Source organism: Orcinus orca, chromosome 11 (assembly GCF_937001465.1).
Source record: "Orcinus orca chromosome 11, mOrcOrc1.1, whole genome shotgun sequence".
In the NCBI taxonomy this organism is placed as follows: domain Eukaryota; kingdom Metazoa; phylum Chordata; class Mammalia; order Artiodactyla; family Delphinidae; genus Orcinus; species Orcinus orca.
The window spans coordinates 41070473-41091971 of NC_064569.1; the positions used below are offsets into that span (position 1 = coordinate 41070473).

The window sequence follows — 21499 nt, forward strand, 5'->3', positions numbered from 1 at the left end:
TAATAATATTTGGGCAGATGAGGTTGTATGCATTGGCAAGCAGTTTGGTATATGGCATCATTTATATTTATAAATAAATGTGTATTTATCTTACTGTTTCAGCCTTTGCTTTTTTTTTTTTTTTTTGGCCATGCTGCATGGCCTGTGGGTGGAATCTTAGTTCCCCGACCAGGGATCAAACCCATGCCCCCTGTAGTGGAAGCGTGGAGTCTTAACCACTGGACTGCCAGGGAAGTCCAGCCTTTGATTTAAAAAAAAAAAAAAAAAAAAGTTTTTAGATTTCTTTGTTCCTAAGCTTTGGGGGACAATAAAATAGAAAAAAAGCTCTTCCTCTGGGATCAGAGTTAATAATCTGTTCCTGTAACCTAAGAGGTGACATAGAATTTGAACGGAGTGCTACTTCTTTTATAGTCTTAATACTACCTGCTTAGCTTGACAGGTAAGATGGGAGCCAAGATTAGAGGTACTTAGAAAATCTTGTCTGTATCTGTAACATTCCCTGTAGAAGTTATTTGCAGTAGCTGAAGCAAGTGCATCTCATCTCATCGCAGGTGCCAATGTTTTATTGTCAGGTACAAAAATGAGAGCTTTGCCAAGTTATTTTTTTATGGAAGATTTCTTTCTTTTTTTTTTTTTTTTTTGCGGTACGCGGGCCTCTCACTGCCATGGCCTCTCCCGCTGCGGAGCACAGGCTCCGGACGCGCAGGCTCAGCGGCCATGGCTCACGGGCCCAGCCGCTCCGCGGCATGTGGGATCTTCCCGGACCGGGGCACGAACCCGTGTCCCCTGCATCGGCAGGCGGACTCTCAACCACTGCGCCACCAGGGAAGCCCACCCTTTGTATAGTTTTGATTTTTGGAATCATGTTTATGTTTTATATAAAATAGGTAAAAGAATGTCTTACATAAAATAAAATGAAAAATGAGGGGACCTCTAAAATGGAAAAATAAAAAAACGCCGAAATGTATTTCAAATGAGTGCTAACCACATTGATGGAGGAGGAAAAACTTAATCCAAGTAACTTATTTTTTTAACAACAGTTTTGAGATATAGTTCATATATCATAACATTTACCTACAGTATACAATTCAGTGGTTTTCAGTATATTCGGAGTTGTGTGACCACCATCACAATCTATTTTTAAAGCACTTTTCATCACCCCCTAAAAAGACTTTGTACCCATTAATAGTCACTCCCTATTTCCCCGCCCCCACTGTCTCACAGCCCTAGGCAACCACCTTCTGTCTCTAAAGATTTGCCTATTCTGGACATTTCACATAAATGGAATCACACAATATGTGGTCTTTTGTGACAGGCTTATTTCATTTAGCATGTTTTTGAGGTTTATCTATGATGTAGCATGTATCAGTACTTCATTTCTTTTTATGGCCAAATAATATTCCATTGATGCATATATCACATTTTATTTCTCCATTCATCAAATGATGGATGTTTGGGTTGTTTCCACTTGTTGGCTATTGTGAATAAAGATGCTATGAACATTTGTGAACAAGTTTTTGTGTAGACATATGTTTTCAATCCAAGAGATTTTTGAAGACAGTATTTTGACTGTATTCCTTTGACAAAAAGAACTATAAAAAATATTTCATAGGCTTGTTTTTCACAGAGGTATGGGTTAGAAATTCTGAAACTACTTTTTTTGTCTAGAATAAAGCAGATGAATATACTGAGGATAGTGGGAGTCAGGTCTCTCACAGTCAGGAAAAGAAATCACAAATATGAAAAGGGGAAGACTGGAATCAACACTGTGGAATTGGACTGAAACTGAAGACATTACTATGAATTCATGGTTTTGACAAAGCTTTATAGGAATAAAAACAGAGAGAGATATAAATCCTAACTCTGCTAAGAGGACCTAGAAGTAATGACACTCCAGTAACAATGAGAACCTCTAGTTCCCAAAACTTGTTTTCTAAGTATCATTCTCCACTAAAATAAATCAGGACTCCTTGAAGAAATGGCTGATTTCAGGGCTAGGGGAGAAAAATTACACGTTCAGCCTGGAACAACTTGCTACACCAGGATTTAAAGAAGTGTTTGAAGAATGACAGTGTCATGTCAATAGGACATAGGAGAGCCAGCTTGAAGGGGCTCCCACTAGCCAAATCTAGGACAATTTGGCCATCAAAATAAATTAATTATGGTATGAATTATAAGCTACTGAATAAAATGGAAATTCATGAGTCCAAACTGGTATAAATAAATGAATAATTAAACAGGGAAGGAGGGAAAGCGATTTCTTATAGTAGAATACCAATTGAAAAATATAAAAGGAATGATGGATTTCGGAAATTACCATTGGGCAAACATAATATTAATTGATCCAGGCAAGGATCATCACTGTGTGCTGAAATTAATGGGTAAAAATCTGATAAATAACAGCATATTTATATAATATTAAAGAATCTCGGGCTTCCCTGGTGGCACAGTGGTTGGGAGTCCGCCTGCCGATGCAGGGGATGTGGGTTCGTGCCCCGGTCCAGGAGGATCCCACACGCCGCGGAGCGGCTGTGCCCGTGAGCCATGGCCGCTGGGCCTGTGCGTCCGGAGCCTGTGCTCCGCGGCGGAGAGGCCACAGCAGTGAGAGGCCCGCGTATCACAAAAAAAAAAAAAAAAAAGTATCTCCTCACAAAATACTTATTAATTATAAAGGGAAAAAATAGTAACGTTACAGTGGGGAAACAGGCAGACACCACCTTAAACCAAGTGATCAAAGCAGTGGTATGCTAGAGCCAACTTCACACCAACTCAGAAGAGTCACATCTCTTCCCAATTTTGCGTGCAGTGACTATACGACAGTAGCTTGAAATCGACCAGGGTGGGAGTATTTATACCATGGAAATCGGCAAATATTACCAACAAGGGGTTTTTTCCCCTGCAGATCCAGCTGTTAGACATCTATCAGCAGAATATCGAATAAAAGTTACTACCACCACACAAGCTGACTTTATGTGCCTCCTGATATTACAAGCCAAGAAGACACAACATCACTTCTGTGATATTCTGCCAAAAATGCATAGCCTCAATCTAATGATGAGAAAGCATCAGATAAAACTTAAAGTTAGAGACATCCTACAAAATAACTGGCCTGCATTGGCAACGTATCAGGTCATGAAAGACAAAAGACAACTGTGATGGTTAATTTTGTGCGACAACTTAGCTGGGCTAAGGGATGCCGAAAAAGCTGGTAAAACATTTTTTCTGGATGGGTTTGTGAGGGTATTTTCAGATGATTAGCATTTGAATTGATAGGCTTAATAAAGATCACCCTCACTGATGCGGGTTAGCACCATCCAACCCATGGAGGGCCTGAGTAAAACAAAAAGGCAGAGTAAGGGTGAATTTGCTCTCTGCCTGAGCTGCTGGGACATTTACCTTTTCCAGCCCTCAGACATCAGTGCTCCTACTTCTCGGGCCTTTGGACTTGGACAGGGACTTAGACCATTGCCAGCTTGCAGGTGGCAGATCCTGGGACTTCTCTGTCCCCATTACCACGTGAACCAATTCCTGCAATAAATCTCCTCATACATATGTATATATGCATATCTTCGATCAGGTATACATATATACATATATGTATGTGTATATATATATCCTATCAATTCTGTTTCTCTGGAGAACCTTGAGTAATACACCGACTAAGGAAATGTTCCAGATTAAAGGACACTAAAGAGACTTGACAACCAAATGCAATATGTAATCTTGATTGGATCCTAGACCAGAAAAAAAATTCTTTTTTGCTATTAAGGATTATTGGGACCACTGGTGAACTATGAATAAAATCTTTACATTATAGTATTATAGCAATGTTAGTTTCCTGATTTTGCTCATTGTACTATGGTTATGTAAGAGAATTCCCCAAATGCACACAACGTATATAGGGGTATAGGCCTATCGGTGCAGCTTTCTCTCAGGTGTTTCATATAAAGGAAGGAAGGAAGAAATCGCATCTAGAGAGAAATGATAAAGCAAATGTGGCGCAATGTTAATAAAGGGGTATCTAAGTGTCAGATACACATTTTTGGGGTATTATTCTGGGAACTTTTCTGTAAATCTAAAATTATTTAATAATTAAAAGTTACAAGGAAAAAGCGTGAACGCTACCTGGTCCTCTGCCCTCATCCTGAGGTCTCTGTGGCTGCAGTCAGACGGAGGCGGTGAGTCCGAACTTCTTCGAGGCCTCAAGGGGCTCAAGGGTGCACCTTCACAACAGCAGCGAAGGGGTCGTCCACCACCACCCGCCGGGAAAGCCAGCTTAGCCTCAATCTCCGCGCGCAGGCGCATGGCAGCAGCTCGCTCTGCGTCTTCCCGTGCCGGCCCGCCCTGCCCTCGGATTGGCCGGGGACGCAGTGACATCACGTCCTTCCCGGCAGGGCGCGCGTGCAGCTCTAGGCTCCCGTGGAGCCGCCAGGTGCGACGGTCTGGCCATCAGGCGAGCTGGTGCAGGCTCGCGGCGTCTCAGTCCCGGATCCCGGCCACAGTGGGCGCCCCTCTGGCAAGCGCACTAAAAAACCACAAGAATCTTGGCCTCATAAGGCTAACCCCCACTCCCACCTACAAACCCAGTGTTGTAACCCTGCACCAACTTTCCCTTCAATTTCGGGCCCAGGAGTTGGGTAGCGGGATTCAAAGCCACAGACGGATGTTGGGAGCGTCCTTGTGAAGGGAGAAGGAAAGGCATCTTCTTCAAAAGCCTAATGTTTCCTTGAATATTATCTTGGAAAGCCTCTTGTTTGTGGTCCAGGTGCCGCTACCAGTGAGTTTCCAGCCTGGGCTATGGCCAATACCAGCCGGCCACGCCCCCTTGGTGAGGGGAGGATTCTGGGCTTTCCCATTATCAATTAGCTGGAAATTGCACGTAAACGTGTCCTGGCCTAACAAAGCCTGTTCTGATCTATGGCTTCCAGCTGAACGAACACCAGGAAACAGGCTGCAGGTGGTGGAGTACGCCAAAGGTATTGTGCTTCTTCCACTTACCGGCTTACATTTTCTGATGAAAGCTGATTTGTAGAATGAAGCCTCCATATTTGAATTTTGAGGGTTGAAAATAGAGGGTTGCACGGATAACAGACTGAGGTACTGCCAGACCATGTTGATTGTGATTATAGTTGCTCTTGCTAGTTTCCTCATTCATCCTGTGCAGACAAGGAAGATTATTTCCATTGTCTAGCATAGCATCTGGTACATGGTAGGTGCTTTATAATGCCCTACACATTCTGCAGCACTGGAGTGATCATTCTCCCATCACCTGTAAATCTGGAGGTATTTTTGCCTATGTTGGCACTGCCATCATTCTTTAAAACTATATTTTGTGAAAGAAACTCTGTGTTCTTACCGTTTGTGGAAGTTCTGAGGTTCCCAATGATTTCAAATGCCAAGCAGTGAAAGGGGACTGAATAACACACTTATGATCTGTGTTTTTACTCTGTATTCATGGAATCTGATCATCATTTACCTCTTTGTATATTCTTCTTTCCTCCACCCCTAAACAAAATGAAAGAACTCCACAATGCAAAGGGTGAAGGAAAGATAACTTTATTTCAGTTGAGAAGACAAGCATGTCAAGCAGATGAAGACAGAAGAACACATAAGAGTATATTGGGAGACGGAAACAGATTCTTTTTGATTATCCCCTACTGTTACTAGAGAGAAAAATGTCTTCAGATAACCAGCGGTCAGCAGATGAGGACGAAGGCCTGTTATCCCGACTGATCAGGAAATCTAGAGATTCCCCCTTTGTCCCTGTAGGTAAGTACAAGCCTTGACTGGATACTGTGAAGCTGTTTCTAATAAAACAATAATGCCTTACCCAGTATCTTTGAGTATTGAAATAGTTTATATAATTAAATGTTTTCAGATATTTGGAGCTAACCCTTTCTATGCATGAATGAGTTACACTTTCAACACAGTTTCTAGTGTATGGCAAATCCTCAGTAAATATTAACTCTTATTATTATGAAGCATCAATTTTTTTATTCTGTTTAATCCATTTTGATTAGCAGTCTATCGAAAATTACTAGTTCCCAGCCAATCTAAATAGGATTGATTGAATGGACTGTAACTTTTCTGTAATGACTCAGAATCAGCAGCTGCAGTATCAGTTTATTATACAGAGCCTATTAGAGACTATTGAGATGTATATAGACGGTCCTCAACTTACGACTTTTTGACTTTAAGATGATGACAAAGCAATTCGCATTCAATAGAAACCATACTTTGAACTTTGATCTTTTCCTGGCCTAGCAATATGTAGTATGATACTCTCTTATGATGCTGGGCAGTGGCAGCTCCCAGTCAGCCTCGCCATCATGAAGGTAAACAACTAATACACTTAACAACCACTCTGTACCCAACCATCCTGTTTTTCACTTTCAGTACAATATTCAATAAATTACATGAGATATTCAGCACTGTATTATAAAATAGGCTTTGTGTTAGATGATTTTGCCTAACTACAGGCTAATGTAAGTATTCCAAGCACATTTAAAGTAGGCTAGGCTAAGCTATAATGTTCAATAGGTGAGGTGTATTAAATGAATTTTTGACTTACAGTATTTTCAACTTATGATGGGTTTTTCAAGGTGTAACCCTGTCATGAGTTGAGGAAGATTTACATGTCTCTTTGTTCTCTAATCAACTCCAAACTTTACTTTTTGTGTGTGTGTGTGTGGTACGCAGGCCTCTCACTGTTGTGGCCTACTCCCGTTGCGGAGCACAGGCTCCGGACGCGCAGGCTCAGCGGCCACGGCTCACGGGCTCAGCTGCTCCGCGGCATGTGGGATCTTCCCGGACCGGGTCACGAAGCCGTGTCCCCTGCATCGGCAGGCGGACTCTCAACCACTGCGCCACCAGGGAAGCCCTCAACTCCAAACTTTAAGTTCTTGTGTCGATGCTTATAGACTTTTCTGTTTCTTCCATTACTGTTGGGTACCATCAGAAACTTCTGCTTCTAATGTTCTGTGGTGTCAGAAGCTAGATACCCACGCTTAAAAGAACCATGAGTCAATTCAGAGTAAAGAAGCTCTGAATGAAAGCCTGGGCCTACCTGTACACTTGAGAGCATGAACTTTGTGGTGTGCATGCTCTGTGGCTTGTTGCTGGCTTCCTGATGTGTTCCAGATGCTGAGGTTGATGGTTAAGTAAACTCCAGGTTAAAGAAGTATTATTCTAATTATACCTGGAGTCTTAGCCTCTTTATCCTTTCCCAACACATATTTGATATGTTTACATTTTAAACAAATACTATATGTATGTGGACTTAAAAAAAACCCCACAAAATCTAAGCACCAATATTATGTTTTAAAATCTAAGCTTTCTCTTCTTTCTCTTTCGGATGCTTTAGCTGCCCTAGGCATTATTATTTAATACTTCAGCCATGCCTCTTTCCTTGTGCTTTCTTTGTCTGGAAACTATTAAAATAACTTATTTAAATCAGATGTACATACAGGGAACTATACTCAATATCCTGTTGTAAACCATCATGGAAAACAGTATGAAAAAGAATATATATATATAATAACTGAATCACTTTGCTGTACAGCAGAAATTAACACAACATTGTAAAACAAATATACTTCAATAAAATTGTTTTAAAAATATATATACAAATCAGACGTACATAACTTTGTGATTAATTCCACAAAAGCCTCTAAAGAGTTATAAGTCATATGTTTCCATTAAATACCACTACAAACCTAGCAACTTTATGTGTCATTATTCACATATCAAAAAGAATCAAAATTTTACTTTATAGTAATATTCTGTGTTTGAAAGTTCCACTTAATTTGATTAAGGCTTGTAATGGCACAAGAAATGGAGGCAAATAATTTTGTAGTGATTTATTCCTCTTCTTTAGCATTTTTAACTAACAAAACAATTCAAGGACTCAGTGCCACTTGAGCAGATCACTGTAATGAACAGAGATTAATCACTGTGCCTGTTGGAAATTAAATTGTTTTTCCAGAGACATTTAGCGTGATTAAAGTAGAAAGAGAAAAGTGTTTCCAGCTAAATTCAGTTATATTCAATCTACAGAGACATCGTATGGAAAACAGTAAAGGTGCTGACTTTAATCTCTAAAAGAAACAAAACAAATTTCAGTTAGAACAGAGTATTGATTTGATAAGGGAAGAGAGCCAAGTTTTTCCTAGAAAAATATCTGATCAAATTTGTATATATATTATTGAATAGTTTGTTAGCTATTGTTTTATTAAGAATATCTCCTAAGTATTTTCTGCTGCAAGACAGAGTATCCTGTCAATAATTTACAGAACATTTTAATTTGTTGTCTTAACTTCTGTCATTATAATTTATTCATATTATTTAAAATCTTATGAATACTGTTAAGGTCTGTGTGTACATTACATGTATTTAAACTCTGTGTTGATAGATTATTTGTTTTTGCCTCTTTCACGTAACATTTCATAGTACATTTCTGTATATTAGTACTTCCTATACTTGTAATTTTTTTATAGCTATGGTAGTTTTCCCTCTGTTTGGGCCATTTGGGTTTAGTTTTTCCTCATACATAATGTAGCCACAAACATCTTTGTGTCAACTTCTTGACTTTTCTTTTGCTTACTTCCTTGGAGTATGTCCCCAAAGCAGAATTTCCAGGGCAGGAAGCATGTTCAGTTTAATGTCACTTATTATATGTCTCCAGAGATCTTTCCAGAAAGATCTGGCTAAACTTACAGAGCTTTCAGCATTGTACCTGTTTCTCAATGTACCTGCCATTGTCGTTTTAACTGTTATTTGTTTTTTGCTGTTTTTATGTTTGTCATTTTTATTTCAATTTCACTTATTACTAATCAGCCTACAAAATATACATATAAATGTGATTATTTACTCTGATTCTTATTTCCACTTATTAAGTATACTCTGAGAGAATAAATGTATCCTCACCCACCCACAGAGACAAACATGTGCCAATAGTTAATCAAAACTTGCTATCGTCCATAAACATCAATTGCATTTCTATATACTAACAACATACGGAAACTGAAATTAAAGACATAAGACCATTTACAATCGCTCTGAAGAAATGAAATGATTAGGTATAAGCTTAACAAAACATGTACAGAATCTGTACGCTGAAAAAATACAAAATGCTAATGAAAGAAATCAAAGAAGAACTAAATAAATGTAGAGACTATTGTGTTCGTGGATTGTAAGACTCAATAAAGATGTCAATTCTCCCCAAACTCATCTATGGGTTTACTGTAATTCCTATCAAAATCCCAGCAATGTTTTTTTGTAGACAGAAACAAGCTTATTCTAAAATTTATATAAAGGCAAAAGTTCTAGAATGGCTAAGACTACCTCTTTTAAGAAAAAGTATTAAGTAGGGCTTCCCTGGTGGTGCAGTGGTTAAGAATCCGCCTGCCGATGCAGGGGACACAGGTTCGAGCCCTGGTCCGGGAAGATTCCACATGCCATGGAGCAACTAAGTCCGTGCACCACAACTACTGAGAGTGTGCTCTGGAGCCTGCGAGCCACAACTACTGAGATGGCGTGCTAGGACTACTGAAGCCCAGGCGCCTAGAGCCCATGCTCCACAACAAGAGAAGCCACTGCAATGAGAAGCCTGCACACCACAACGAAGAGTAGCCCCCACTCACCACAACTAGAGAAAGTCTGCACACAGCAACGAAGACCCAACGCAGCCAAAAATAAATAAATTTAATAAATTAAAAAAAAAAAAAGGCAGTTGATCTCAAGGATGGATACCTTTAATAATAATTTTAAAAAAAGTATTAAGTGGAAGGAATCACTCCTACCAGATACTAAGGCTTAATATATAGAGTAATCAACAGTGTGGTATTGATGAAGGGATAGATGCATAAATCAATAGGAGAGAAGAGAGATCCCCCAGAATAGAGCCACACTTTTATTATGCAAAAGTTTCCTTTACTCTTATGTCAAAATATAGCATTTTTGTCCTTGTCACTTTTTTTAAGTCTACCTTACCCCCTTTTAGATGTTATAAATATGCTGTTCTATTTTCTTCTAGATTTTGTTGATATTTTTATTTTCATATTTAATTCTAACCCATCCAGACTTTCTTTGTAGGGTCTGGTGTAAGACACAAATCCAAATTAGTTCGAATAGTTTTTCCCTTATCTGTTATTTTGTTATCTTGATTTGTCATGGGTTAAGTTCTCACAGTGTTTCAAATCGCTTTCTAGAATTTTCCCTATTCAGTTGATTCCTATTCAGTGTTCTGTTTTAGAGTGAATTACACAGAATCTTGGTTGTCCCAGCAGTATATTCACCCCTTGACATATGTAGTGAATACAGAAATATTTGTATGGGCTTCTGGAATTTTCTAGAATCACAGTTCTTCCCAGAGTCACATACTTCTCATGCAACTATTCAGACCTTTTTACCTCTCATTAAAATTTAATATCTCATTTTCACAGAAGAGTAAAGTTTCTTTCACTTTACTAGATTTACTCCTTATTTAATAACAAGTAGAGAGGAATAAAGCCAAACACCCAAAAGCTATGAATGCTGAGATCTTGGTTGGTTCACTCACTGGTTAAGTGACTTGCCCCAAATAAAAGGCTTGCAGCCTATAAATCTGAAGCCATGCCTCAGGAAAATTAGAAATTACTAGACAAGTTACTATAGTATACAATTCAGGTTTTTCTGGGAAGAGTCAAAACTGCAAATATTGAATCCATGAGTGAAGTATCCTTTGGTATCTTGCCTGCTTATCTTCCAGGTACTGATCCCTTGCACAGTCTTTTATTCAATTCTCTAAGCTCTTGGGAATTTTAGCCTGCTATTTATATAATCCCTACTTTTTTAATTTACAGGGATAGCAGGCTTTATGACTGTGGGGTCCTATGGTCTTTACAAGTTAAAATACGGAAGAGATCAGAAAATGTCCATCATCTTATTCACATGAGAGTTGCTGCCCAAGGATTTGTTGTAAGAGCTGTGACTCTAGGTAACCTGCTTAATTTGTATCTTGTGTTCAGCTGTCTTTGAGAGTATTCTGATTTATTCATCCATTCATATTAGTATTTTTATTTATTCATTCATGTTCATTCATGAATATTGGGTCAAGATGATGTAATGGAGGAGGAAGGGTAAGAAAGACAGTGATTTTCACTTGGTTGAGGTTGCTGCCCAGTTATAGGCTTAATCTCTTGGTATTTTAAGCACTGAAAAAAAAAAAACCTCAGTAGGCAAAAGGTACAGACTTCTAGTTATAAAATAAACGAGTCATGGGGATGTAATGTACAGCATGGTGACTATAGTCAATAATACTGTATTGCATATTTGAAAGTTGCTACGAGGGTAGATCTTAAAAGTTCTCATCACAAGAAAAAAATTCTGTATATATGGTAATAGATGTTAACTAGGCTTATTGTGATCATTTCACAATACATACAAATATAGAATCATTATGTTGTACAACATAAATTCAAATTGTATGTGAATTATACTTCAATCTAAAAAAAGAAAAACCCAGTGGAGAACTAGGTTATAGTTTCTGTTATCCTCTATAGTGAAAGGAGCAGTGAATAGTTTATACCCTGTATAACTCAGCTGTTCCAAGCCAGAGCAATAGGTAATTTTTTATTAGTCTATAAATTAAGCAATATTTACACAGTCAAATCCAAAGAGTGGGTATAAAATTATCTGGTTGACTCAGGTTATATCAACAGCTAAATCATTTAGTTCTAACAAGGAGTCTACTTTGGGACCTAAATTACCTAAAACTTTTATCTACATTAATGAGAACAAGTCACAATGTCCTTAGCTCCCCTTCATGCTGTGCAAAGTAGAATCAGCCTGAGTAGGTCTAGGATTATGGGATGATGGGTGTGGGGCTTGCCTGTAGGGAGTTATATGGTAATTATCTTTTTACTATGAACTGTGATATGAGTCTTGAACAAAATACAACAAGAAACTTTACTATGAAGTAACAGGCCTCATTTTCATCATTCAGAAAACACTTAGGAGCATGAGCTATGTGCAAGGCACTGTGCTGGTCTAGAGATACAGCAGTGAAACTAACTCTCTACCCTCAACTAGTTTAATCTCCTTAGGGAGAGAGATCAAGAGCAGGAGAAGACAATATAAAGTCAGAGGTACTACAATAAGATTAACACAGGTTGCTACGGAAGCACAAGCACAAAGGAGAGGCATTTAACTAGGGCTGAGAGTCCAGGGAGGCTTCTCTAAGGATGCAAACCATGTGATGAGCCAAGAATGTAGAGGAATTAACTAAGCAGAGAAGGAGGTCAGGATTCTAGGCAGAGGAAAAAAACAAAGGCACAGAAGCATGGCATGTTAGTGGAACTCGACACAGTTTGGTATGGTAGGTGAATCAATCAGTGTTTGATGAGACTGCAGAACTAGGAGTAGTAACATATAGTAAGAGATTTATTTTAGGTATTTGGACTTATGTAATTGTGAGGCTCTTTCTTATGTATCAGGATCTGGGACCTGAAGTGGGCAGAGCAAGCAGTTAGAAAAGGTAGATGAAAAGTGAGAGAAGCAAGAAAAATCTGGAACCTGCAAGGATGAGCTGAAACACACAGGATGGTCTGGAATCCTTATGGATTTCTCACCATCTCTAAACCTCCAAATTTGATGATGGAGTGACATAGAAAAAGCCGATGCCCCTCATCCTGGAGCTAAACATGGACCTGGCCAAGGAGTCAGAGAAGGTGAAAGAGGAAATTCAGCAGGAGCCATGGTAGCTGCGCTCCTGATTGCTGCCCCATGCCAACCAGGTGGGCCAGCAGATAAGCAAAACTATGCTGCAACAGTGCCTTCCCAGGTCAAAAGAATTTGCTGGCTGCTTTACTTCTACCTTCTAAATCTCACGCAAAATGTCTCGTGCAATTTTTCAGGGAATGAAAGGAAAGGAATTCTGGAAAATCTAGTTACAGTTTAGCTAAGTTGATACATTACAAATCCGTCACTTTCTATCCCTTGTCAACCTGGCATCCATATACACCTCTTTTAATACACTTACCTTCAAATAAAGACAATGGCAAAATCAACCATCCCTTGTATAACCAAAAACATGCTAACTCTCTCCCAAAAGAGGATACAAAATCCCTTTGTCCATCTTTGGGTGATGTTGATTCATCTTTGAGCTGAGTCATATTCCCTTTTGATATCCTGTGACTTAAATCCTGAGATATAAAGTTAACTACTATTAACACTTCTTATATTAGATGGTAGGTAAATGGAAATGGCAAATAGAAAAAGAAATTGGTGACCGTATACACGTGTATTCATATCAAAATAAGGGGGCTTCCCTGGTGGCGCAGTGGTTGAGAGTCCACCTGCCGATGCAGGGGGCACGGGTTCGTGCCCCTGTCCGGGAAGATCCCACATGCCGCGGAGCGGCTACGCCCGTGAGCCATGGCCACTGAGCCTGCACGTCCGGAGCCTGTTGCTCCGCAACGGGAGAGGCCACAACAGTGAGAGGCCCGCATACCGCAAAAAAAAAAAAAAAAAAAAGGAAGAAATATTCATAACTATCACAGTCTTTGTTTCTGCAACTGGTCGGATGATCATGGCTCATATTATAACTATGTTTTTCCACTGGCCATTTCATCCACCCTTTGCCTTCCGAAAGCACCTTGGCTATTCATGGTTATTTGACTGGGTTGTTGACCCAAACATTCTGAAATGATCTGGGTCATTAATGATCCTTCCTGTACTGGGTATAATTTTCCACCTTCTTTAATCACATGACATGGGACTGCTAAGAAAGGCCCCAGAAGGTATACATTCCAGACACACTCCTCCTTACCCTACCAGTATAGTAACAATTTACCCTTGATAGATCAAATCAATGTAATGGACTAATATGATGTCCTGTGGAATAGAGAGATGATCCAGGTCCTGCAGACTAGATTGTGGCATAGGGCTGGAGAGTTCACAGAGCCATGAGACTGAACACTGAAAGTATACTGCTGGCCCTGCCAGATGAAAGCAATCTGCTTCTGATGGTCTTTACTAAAAGGTATACAGAAAAAAGCAATCAATCAGATTAATAGCTGCAAAACAAATCGCAAAAATTGTGTTGATTTGCTATAGCAAAGTTTATAGAAATCCATTATCATTCTCCAAGATCCATCTGTCTTCTGGCCAAAGAGGCAAAATGAATGGAGATATGGTAGGAATCACCACCCTGGCATCTTTAACGTCCTTGATGATAACACTAGTCTCTACAATCCCTCTGGGAATGCAGTATTGCTTTGGTAATAGAAGCATCTAGAATGGCTTACACTGCACTTCCCTGATGGCACAGTGTTAAGAATCGCCTGCCAATGCAGGGGACACGGGTTTGAGCCCTGGTCCGGGAAGATCTCACATGCTGCAGAGCAACTGAGCCCATGTGTCACAACTACTGAGCCCGTGTGCTGTACCTACTGAGCCCACATACCACAACTACTGAGCCCACGTGCCACAACTACTGAAGCCCACGTGCCTAGAGCCTGTGCTCGGCAACAAGAGAAGCCACCACAATGAGAAGCCCACTCACTGCAACTAGAGAAAAGCCTGCACACAGCAATGAAAACCCAACGCAGCCAAAAATAAGTTAATTAAATTAATTAATTTTTTAAAAAACCAACAATGGCTTACACTTGGCTTTTCCTACCATAATAGCCCTTACTCCCCAGGTCAGGGAACCAATGTGAGGATTCTGATAGCTGCTGAGTATGTCTACTCCAATTACACATTCCATAACTGGGGAAATAACATAAGGTAGGTTCAGGGACCCACCAGACCAACTGTAAAATAGACCCACAGCAAAACTCCACTGACCTGACCATAAACTCCTAGTTCGACTGGTAGAACACACTAATTCTCCAGGCATTAGTATCAATTCAAAATCAATATTTAACAATGTCCCACAAATGTGATTATTTCCCCTTCCTCTTGCTGAATAGTCATAGGTGCCTTTGGGGAAGACTAGAAGGAGGATTTATAGTATTTGCATTTCTGGCTGTGAAACAGGGTCTTTCCTTAAGGAGATCTGACCTCTCGTTAATTCCAGGGACTTTGGGTCTACGAATTGACTCAAATTTGGGAATTGGTTGAGGGGCCATGGCTCTCTATTGTGATGATTCAAGTCAAATTTCTGTTCGCCAGACCTAGAGCTTTTCTGCTCACATGCTGCTCACCGCTTTCAACTCTAGGTACAACATGATCAATTAGTCAAAATGCCAAAGATCTTTGTGGCTTAGACTATATTGATTACTGCTTAGGCTTTGCTGCCCATTACAGTAATCATGCTTTCCTTGTCTTTGTCAATTAAAAGCTGCCGCTTGACCCCTGCCACCCCACAATCCCATCATCCCTACTGAACTCAGGGAGCCCAGAAATTCCTACTGTCATTTCTGGCTTATAGGAAATCATTACCATAGACCTCTTCAAGGAGGGCAGGGCTGCCTTCACAAATGTACTTCTCAGAGCTCTGGAGAAGGAAGGAGATATATTTAGGGGGTGAGTGAGCAGGATAAATCCAGTCTAACATTCCAATCTCCCTAAGCCTTTGGATACCTTCCTTTATGGCAAAGTTTCTCAATCTCAGCACTACTGACATTTTGGACTGGATTATTCTTTGTTGTGGAGGACTGTCCTGTGCATTACAGAATGTTCAGCAGCAGCCCTGGCTTCTACCCACTTGGTGCCAATGGTACCCACCCGCGCTGTGAAAGCCAAACATGTCTCCAGACATTGCCAGATTTCCCTGGGGAACAAAATTGCCCCAGTAAAGAAGAATCACTGCTGTACCATGGAAGTATACTAAGGAAGTTCTGGTATTTCAACTTCATTTAGTGGAGACTACTTTTTGGTCCAAGTTTCAGCCATTCTCAGACAGAGGGAAGGACTGTTTCTACTGGCAAAAGAGTCTCAGTAAGATATAGGGGCTCAAGGACCCAGTTTCACTGAAATCTGCTTATATGTCCCCATTCCAATTTTCAGAGTCCCACGCCTTCCAAAGCAGTGCTCTAAACTTTTTTTCTTTTTTAATATTTATTTATTTGGCTGCGCCAGGTCTTAGTTGTAGCACGAGGGATCTTCGTTGCGACATACAGGGTCTTTTTTAGTTGCGGCATGCAGGCTCTAGTTCCCTGACAAGGGATCGAACCCCTGCCCCCTGCTTTAGGAGTGTGGAGTCTTAACCACTGGACCACCAGGGAAGTCCCCAATGCCCTAAACTTTAACTTAAGAGGTGTTATGAGTTTGGGAATTTAATTTGTGTTGTGATTAGTCACTCACAGGATTAGCCCCTGTGTACATTTTTCGAAAATACCAGTATCAAGGCTACAGGAGTTAAGAGTTTCTTTTTAGAAAGTCATAAAGCTTTCAGGTCCCTCACAAGACCTTGAGCTAGGAATTTAAAGCCATGAGCCCATCATATAGTTTCCCCAAGTTCTCCAGCACACTTAAAAGTTACTAACCTTATTATACTCCTTATTTCCACTAAATGTTCTATGACAATAAATACTTGATCATCCAAAGCCTTGCTTTCTATAGGCACCTGATTAAGGGTATCTGCAAGGTGATAATTTTTTTAATGTTTTGCTACCACATGCCATGGACTGCTAGCATACTCTTTGCCACTGGAGGGGAAAAAAAAAGCCCATTAATACCTTTAAATGTAATCAGATCAGAGAACCAACTCCAGATAACCCAGAACCAATTCAGAGAACCAATGCTCAGAGTTATGTTCCTCTGGAAGCTTCCAATACCAAATTCTGGATACGTCAGGTTCAATCAGAGAAGGAAAACTACTAGTAGTGATATATAAAAAGGGATTTATTATAGAGATATGACCTTAAGCAATTTGGGGAGCTGGCTAAACAGTCCATGTTAGGTTGTTGGTTATATTTCTAATGCTGGCACCTGAAGGTAACAAGGCAGCAATTGGGAAAGAAAACTAAACTAGAATCTGCAAGGGTGAGCTGGAACCCACAAAGACAAATGGAAACTTGAGTCCGAGTCTTGCTGACTCCAACCTTGATCATGGCATGACCTTTAGGAAAAGCTGGCACGCTCTATCATGGAGCTAATCCACACCTGGCCCAGGAGCCAGAAAAGCTAATGGAGGAGATCCAGAAGGAGCTGAAGGATTTGTGGGCCTGACTGCTGCCCATCAACAGCGAGGTGAGCCAGCAGATAAACAACAACATACACAAGCTGTACTAGCACCTGGTGCTCTGCACCAAGCCTTCCAAGTGCAAAAAGAATTTGGCAGCTCCTGCTTCAACTTTCACCTTCAAATCTCAAGTAAAATGTCTCTCATGGCCAAGCTAACCTGGAACTATGCAGGGAAGGGAATTCTGGAAAACACAGTAACAGCTTAGTTAAACTGAATTAAAACAAATCCCCCAATAGATTTATATGGTTGCTAGTTGAGGAGTAAAAAGATGAAGTGAGACAGTGAAGGGTTTAAACAGGGGAGTAACAGTCAGAACAGCATCTAAAAGATGCCTGCTGGGAGACTTCCCTGGCAGTCCAGTGGTTAAGACTCCACGCCTCCAATCCAGGGGGTGTGGGTTCGAACCCTGGTTGGGGAACTAAGGTCCCACATGCCACTCGGCCAAAAAAAAAAAAGATGCCTGCTGTACAGAAAGATCAGAAACAGGCAATATGAAACTGTTTGTTTAGGGATACTAAACAGACTGTCACACTATAAAGGCAAGGAAAACTCTTATCATAAAATTCAGAACAGTGGTTACCTATGAAAAAGGGAGGGGAATATGATCAGAAAGGGAAACCTGGAGGCTCCCAGGATGCCTGTAATATTCTACTTCTTGACCCATAATTACAGGTGTTCATTCTACAACTATCTGTTAATCTGGTCATTTAAGTTTTATGAACTATTTTCCATGCATATTTATATCACCATGAAGAAAGTGTTAAGAGGAAAAGGAAAATGATTAGAGATGATTTGCAAAGGAGGGGAGAAAAAAGGCAGAAGCCAATTAGATGATGAATTGGATATGAATTAAGGCAGTGGCAATGGCAACAGAGAGGAGATGGATTCTAGAAATACTGAGGACTCAGCAACTAAGTGATTGGGAAAAGGAAGGAAGGAAGAATCAAGGATGACTCCTAGGTTTCTGGTCTGGGCAACCAGATGAAAGGTTTGCCTTTCACACATAAAAAGAATGAAGAAGGGGCTTCCCTGGTGGCGCAGTGGTTGAGAGTCCGCCTGCCGATGCAGGGGGCACGGGCTCGTGCCCCGGTCTGGGAGGATCCCACATGCCGCGGAGCAGCTGGGCCCGTGAGCCATGGCCGCTGAGCCTGCGCGTCCGGAGCCTGTGCTCCGCAACGGGAGAGGCCGCAACAGTGAGAGGCCCGCGTACCGCAAAAAAAAAAAAAAAGAATGAAGAAGAAAGAACAGGTTTGGTGAGAGGATGAGTACATATCGGATAAAACAATAATAACATACAATGAGTGCTTATGATGTATAAGTCACTCTGCTTTATATATCATTATCTCATTTAATCTTAATACCTACTTGGACACCACCTGGTGTATTGCAGGACAACTCAATACTGATGTCAACCACGTGGAGCTCACATCAGATGCCCCAGGTTTAAGGACATGGTTCCTGAAAGCACCGCCCTTCTTTCAGACACTGCCATTGGGGGTTCCCAGACCACCTGCACTTCTGACCAACTGGCTACAAATTCAAGGTTTCCCAAGACTTCCTCAGGTTTGATATTTCACTAGAAGAACATATAGTACTTAGGGAAGCACCATGCTCACAATTACAGTTTCATTATAAAGTATACAAATCAGGACCAAATAGACACATAGGGTAAGGTCTGGGAGGGTCCCAAACTCAAAATCTCACCCTGTGAAAAAAATATATATATATCGCCTTGTGAAATTGGTGCATGTCACCCTCCCAGCACATCCGTGTGTTTACCAACCAAGAAACTCCACTGAGCTTCAGTGTCCAGAGTTTTTACTGGGGCTTCATTATGTAGGCATGATTGACTGAATCACTGGCCACATGACTGAACTCAGTCTCCAGTCCTACTCCCCTCCCTGAAAGTCTAATCATGGCTGGTCTTCTGGCATGACTAGCCACATCCTGAAGCTACCTAGGAGTCCACCATGAGTCACTAATCGGCATAAATTCAGGTATGACTCAAGGGGCTCATGACCAGACAAAGTCTTTATTAAAGGACAATACTCAATGAGGTAGGTACTGTCATAATCTGTTTTACAGATAAGGAAACTTAGGCTTAGAGAGGAAAGGTTACCTGTTCACAGTAACATGGGCAATCTATTCCAGAGCCTGAACTCTTATTTTTATATTATACTGACTAAGATGCCTATGGAAGATGTCTCTAAATTACAGTACTCATACCCTAGTTGATGTATAAGGAGGTCCATGGGGACATGGGAAGAAAATATTTTTATCTTAAAAACAAAAAAGCGGGACTTCCCTGGCAGTCCAGTGGTTAAGACTCCATACTCCCAATGCAGGGGGCACGGGTTCAATCCCTGGTCGAGGAACCAAGATCCCGCATGCATGCTGCACCGCATAGCCTAAAAAACCCAAAAACAAAAAAAGCTTTACCAGTATACAGACTGATCGTAGTACATTTATATGGTTTATAAATAAATGTGCATTATGAAGGGCATGCTCAACATATTTACTTATATACAATTTTAAAGGCCATAACTATGGGATATGGAAATGTCACATATAATATAATCTATACATGTGTCTCACATTCAGAAGAGAGATCTAACTTGCTTACCAGTGAAGCAACAGGTGTGAATGAGGTGAGAAAAGGGTTGGGATCAGAACTCCAGGGAACACCAACATTTAAGAGGTAGGCAAGAGGTTAATAATTATTTGTGCAGATATCTAATTTGCTATCTAACTGAGATGAGAACTAACTTACCCTTTAGGCTCTGTGCACTTTTTGTAGGTATTAATAGGAGGTGTCAGAAATAAAGCTGAAGGAAAATGAAGTAAAGGTTTAGTTCAGACAATCTACTAGACAGCTGATGCCTTGACAATTGATATGGATGGGGAGAGTGGTGACTTGTAGTTTAAATCTGTGACTCCCTAACTTGCTTTATTTGTTTGTTTGATTTTTATAAATTTATTTATTTTTGGCTGCCTTGGGTCTTTGTTTTTGCGTGCAGGCTTTCTCTAGTTGCGGCGAGTGGGGGCTGCTCTTTGTTGTGGCACATGGGCTTCTCATTGCAGTGGCTTCTCATTGCGAAGCACGGGATCTAGGTGCGCGGGCTTCAGTAGTTGTGGCACGCGGGTTTCAGTAGTTGTGTCACACAGGCTCTAGAGCACAGGCTCAGTAGTTGTGGCGCATGGGCTTAGTTGCTCCGTGATGTGGGATCTTCCCAGACCAGGGCTCGAACCCGTGTCCCCTGCATTGGCAGGCGGATTCTTGACCACTGTGCCACCAGGGAAGCCCCCTAACTTGCTTTGGATATGAACATTTGCTGATATCCCTGGAATTCACTGAAGCAGCTCCTCTCTTCCTCAGGATATTTTCCCTGGCCACCTCCCCCTTTCTGCATGGCCCTAGGACCTCATCCTTGGGGAAGATGTACATTTACCTCATCTGCCTAAACATAGCCAATTCATCCACTGGACTGTAAATCCCTAGAAGCAGGGATTCGATGCATTCACCTTGCTTTTCTTCAGAATACTGAGTACTAGCAGACACTGAATAGATGTTTTCTAAGTTGAAGTGCCTATTGTTTTTATCTCAAGATCTAGCCAAACCTTCCCACTTCCCTTTCTCACCAATATTTTAAAATTCAAACTTTAGGGTGTCATTGTAATGTCATAAATTCAGATTTATACTGATCCCAAAGGGCTCTTAGATTTGTTTTTTGGTTTTTTTTCCTGGAGTCACTCATATGATCCAAGCCAAAAATTAATAAGATAGAGGGCGTTTGTTTGTTTTTTAATTGTAGGTTGGTTTTAGAAAAAATACAAGTGAAGAAATTCAGTGTTTGTTTCCCATGGATACTCTATTGATATACATCTTTTGGTTTCTAGGTGTTCTCTATTCTATGTATAAGGATTATATTAGACCTCGATCCTTCCATGTGTCCAAAAAATGAAGCTTCAGACAAGAAAAACAAGAAGGCTTCTGAAACCTATTTATTATGAAGAATTTTTAATATGTAGCAAATTATACTGCAGAAGTTTCAGCCGGAATTCTCATAGACTTCAGCTGTTTAAGAAGTTGATTTCCAAATCAACAAACAGAGTCAGCTCAAAAATATCCTTCTTGATGTCTTTCAAAGGCTAGGCCATGATTTTCTGACTTTTAAAATTTTTATTTTCTAGTTAGTGGCAGAAAATAATCTATATTACGCCAAATCAATCTGAAAATTAGGAGTTATATAGTGGCTACAGAAAAATTTTCTCTATCCCTATTAAATGTGATGCTCTATTCACAGCTTAATTCTCCACAAACAGGGCAAG

The 21499-nt window shown here is 40.5% G+C and overlaps 1 protein-coding gene across 1 annotated transcript; it reads left to right on the plus strand.

Annotated features, from left to right (window-relative positions):
• The first annotated feature begins 2387 nt into the window (after window positions 1-2387).
• On the plus strand, window positions 2388-21132 carry HIGD1C (HIG1 hypoxia inducible domain family member 1C). Its single transcript, XM_033436296.2, is given in 4 exon segments — window positions 2388-5769; window positions 10842-10913; window positions 10916-10975; window positions 21068-21132. Coding segments are annotated over 4 exon segments (291 nt in total). The 5' UTR covers window positions 2388-5675.
• The last annotated feature ends 367 nt before the right edge of the window (window positions 21133-21499 follow it).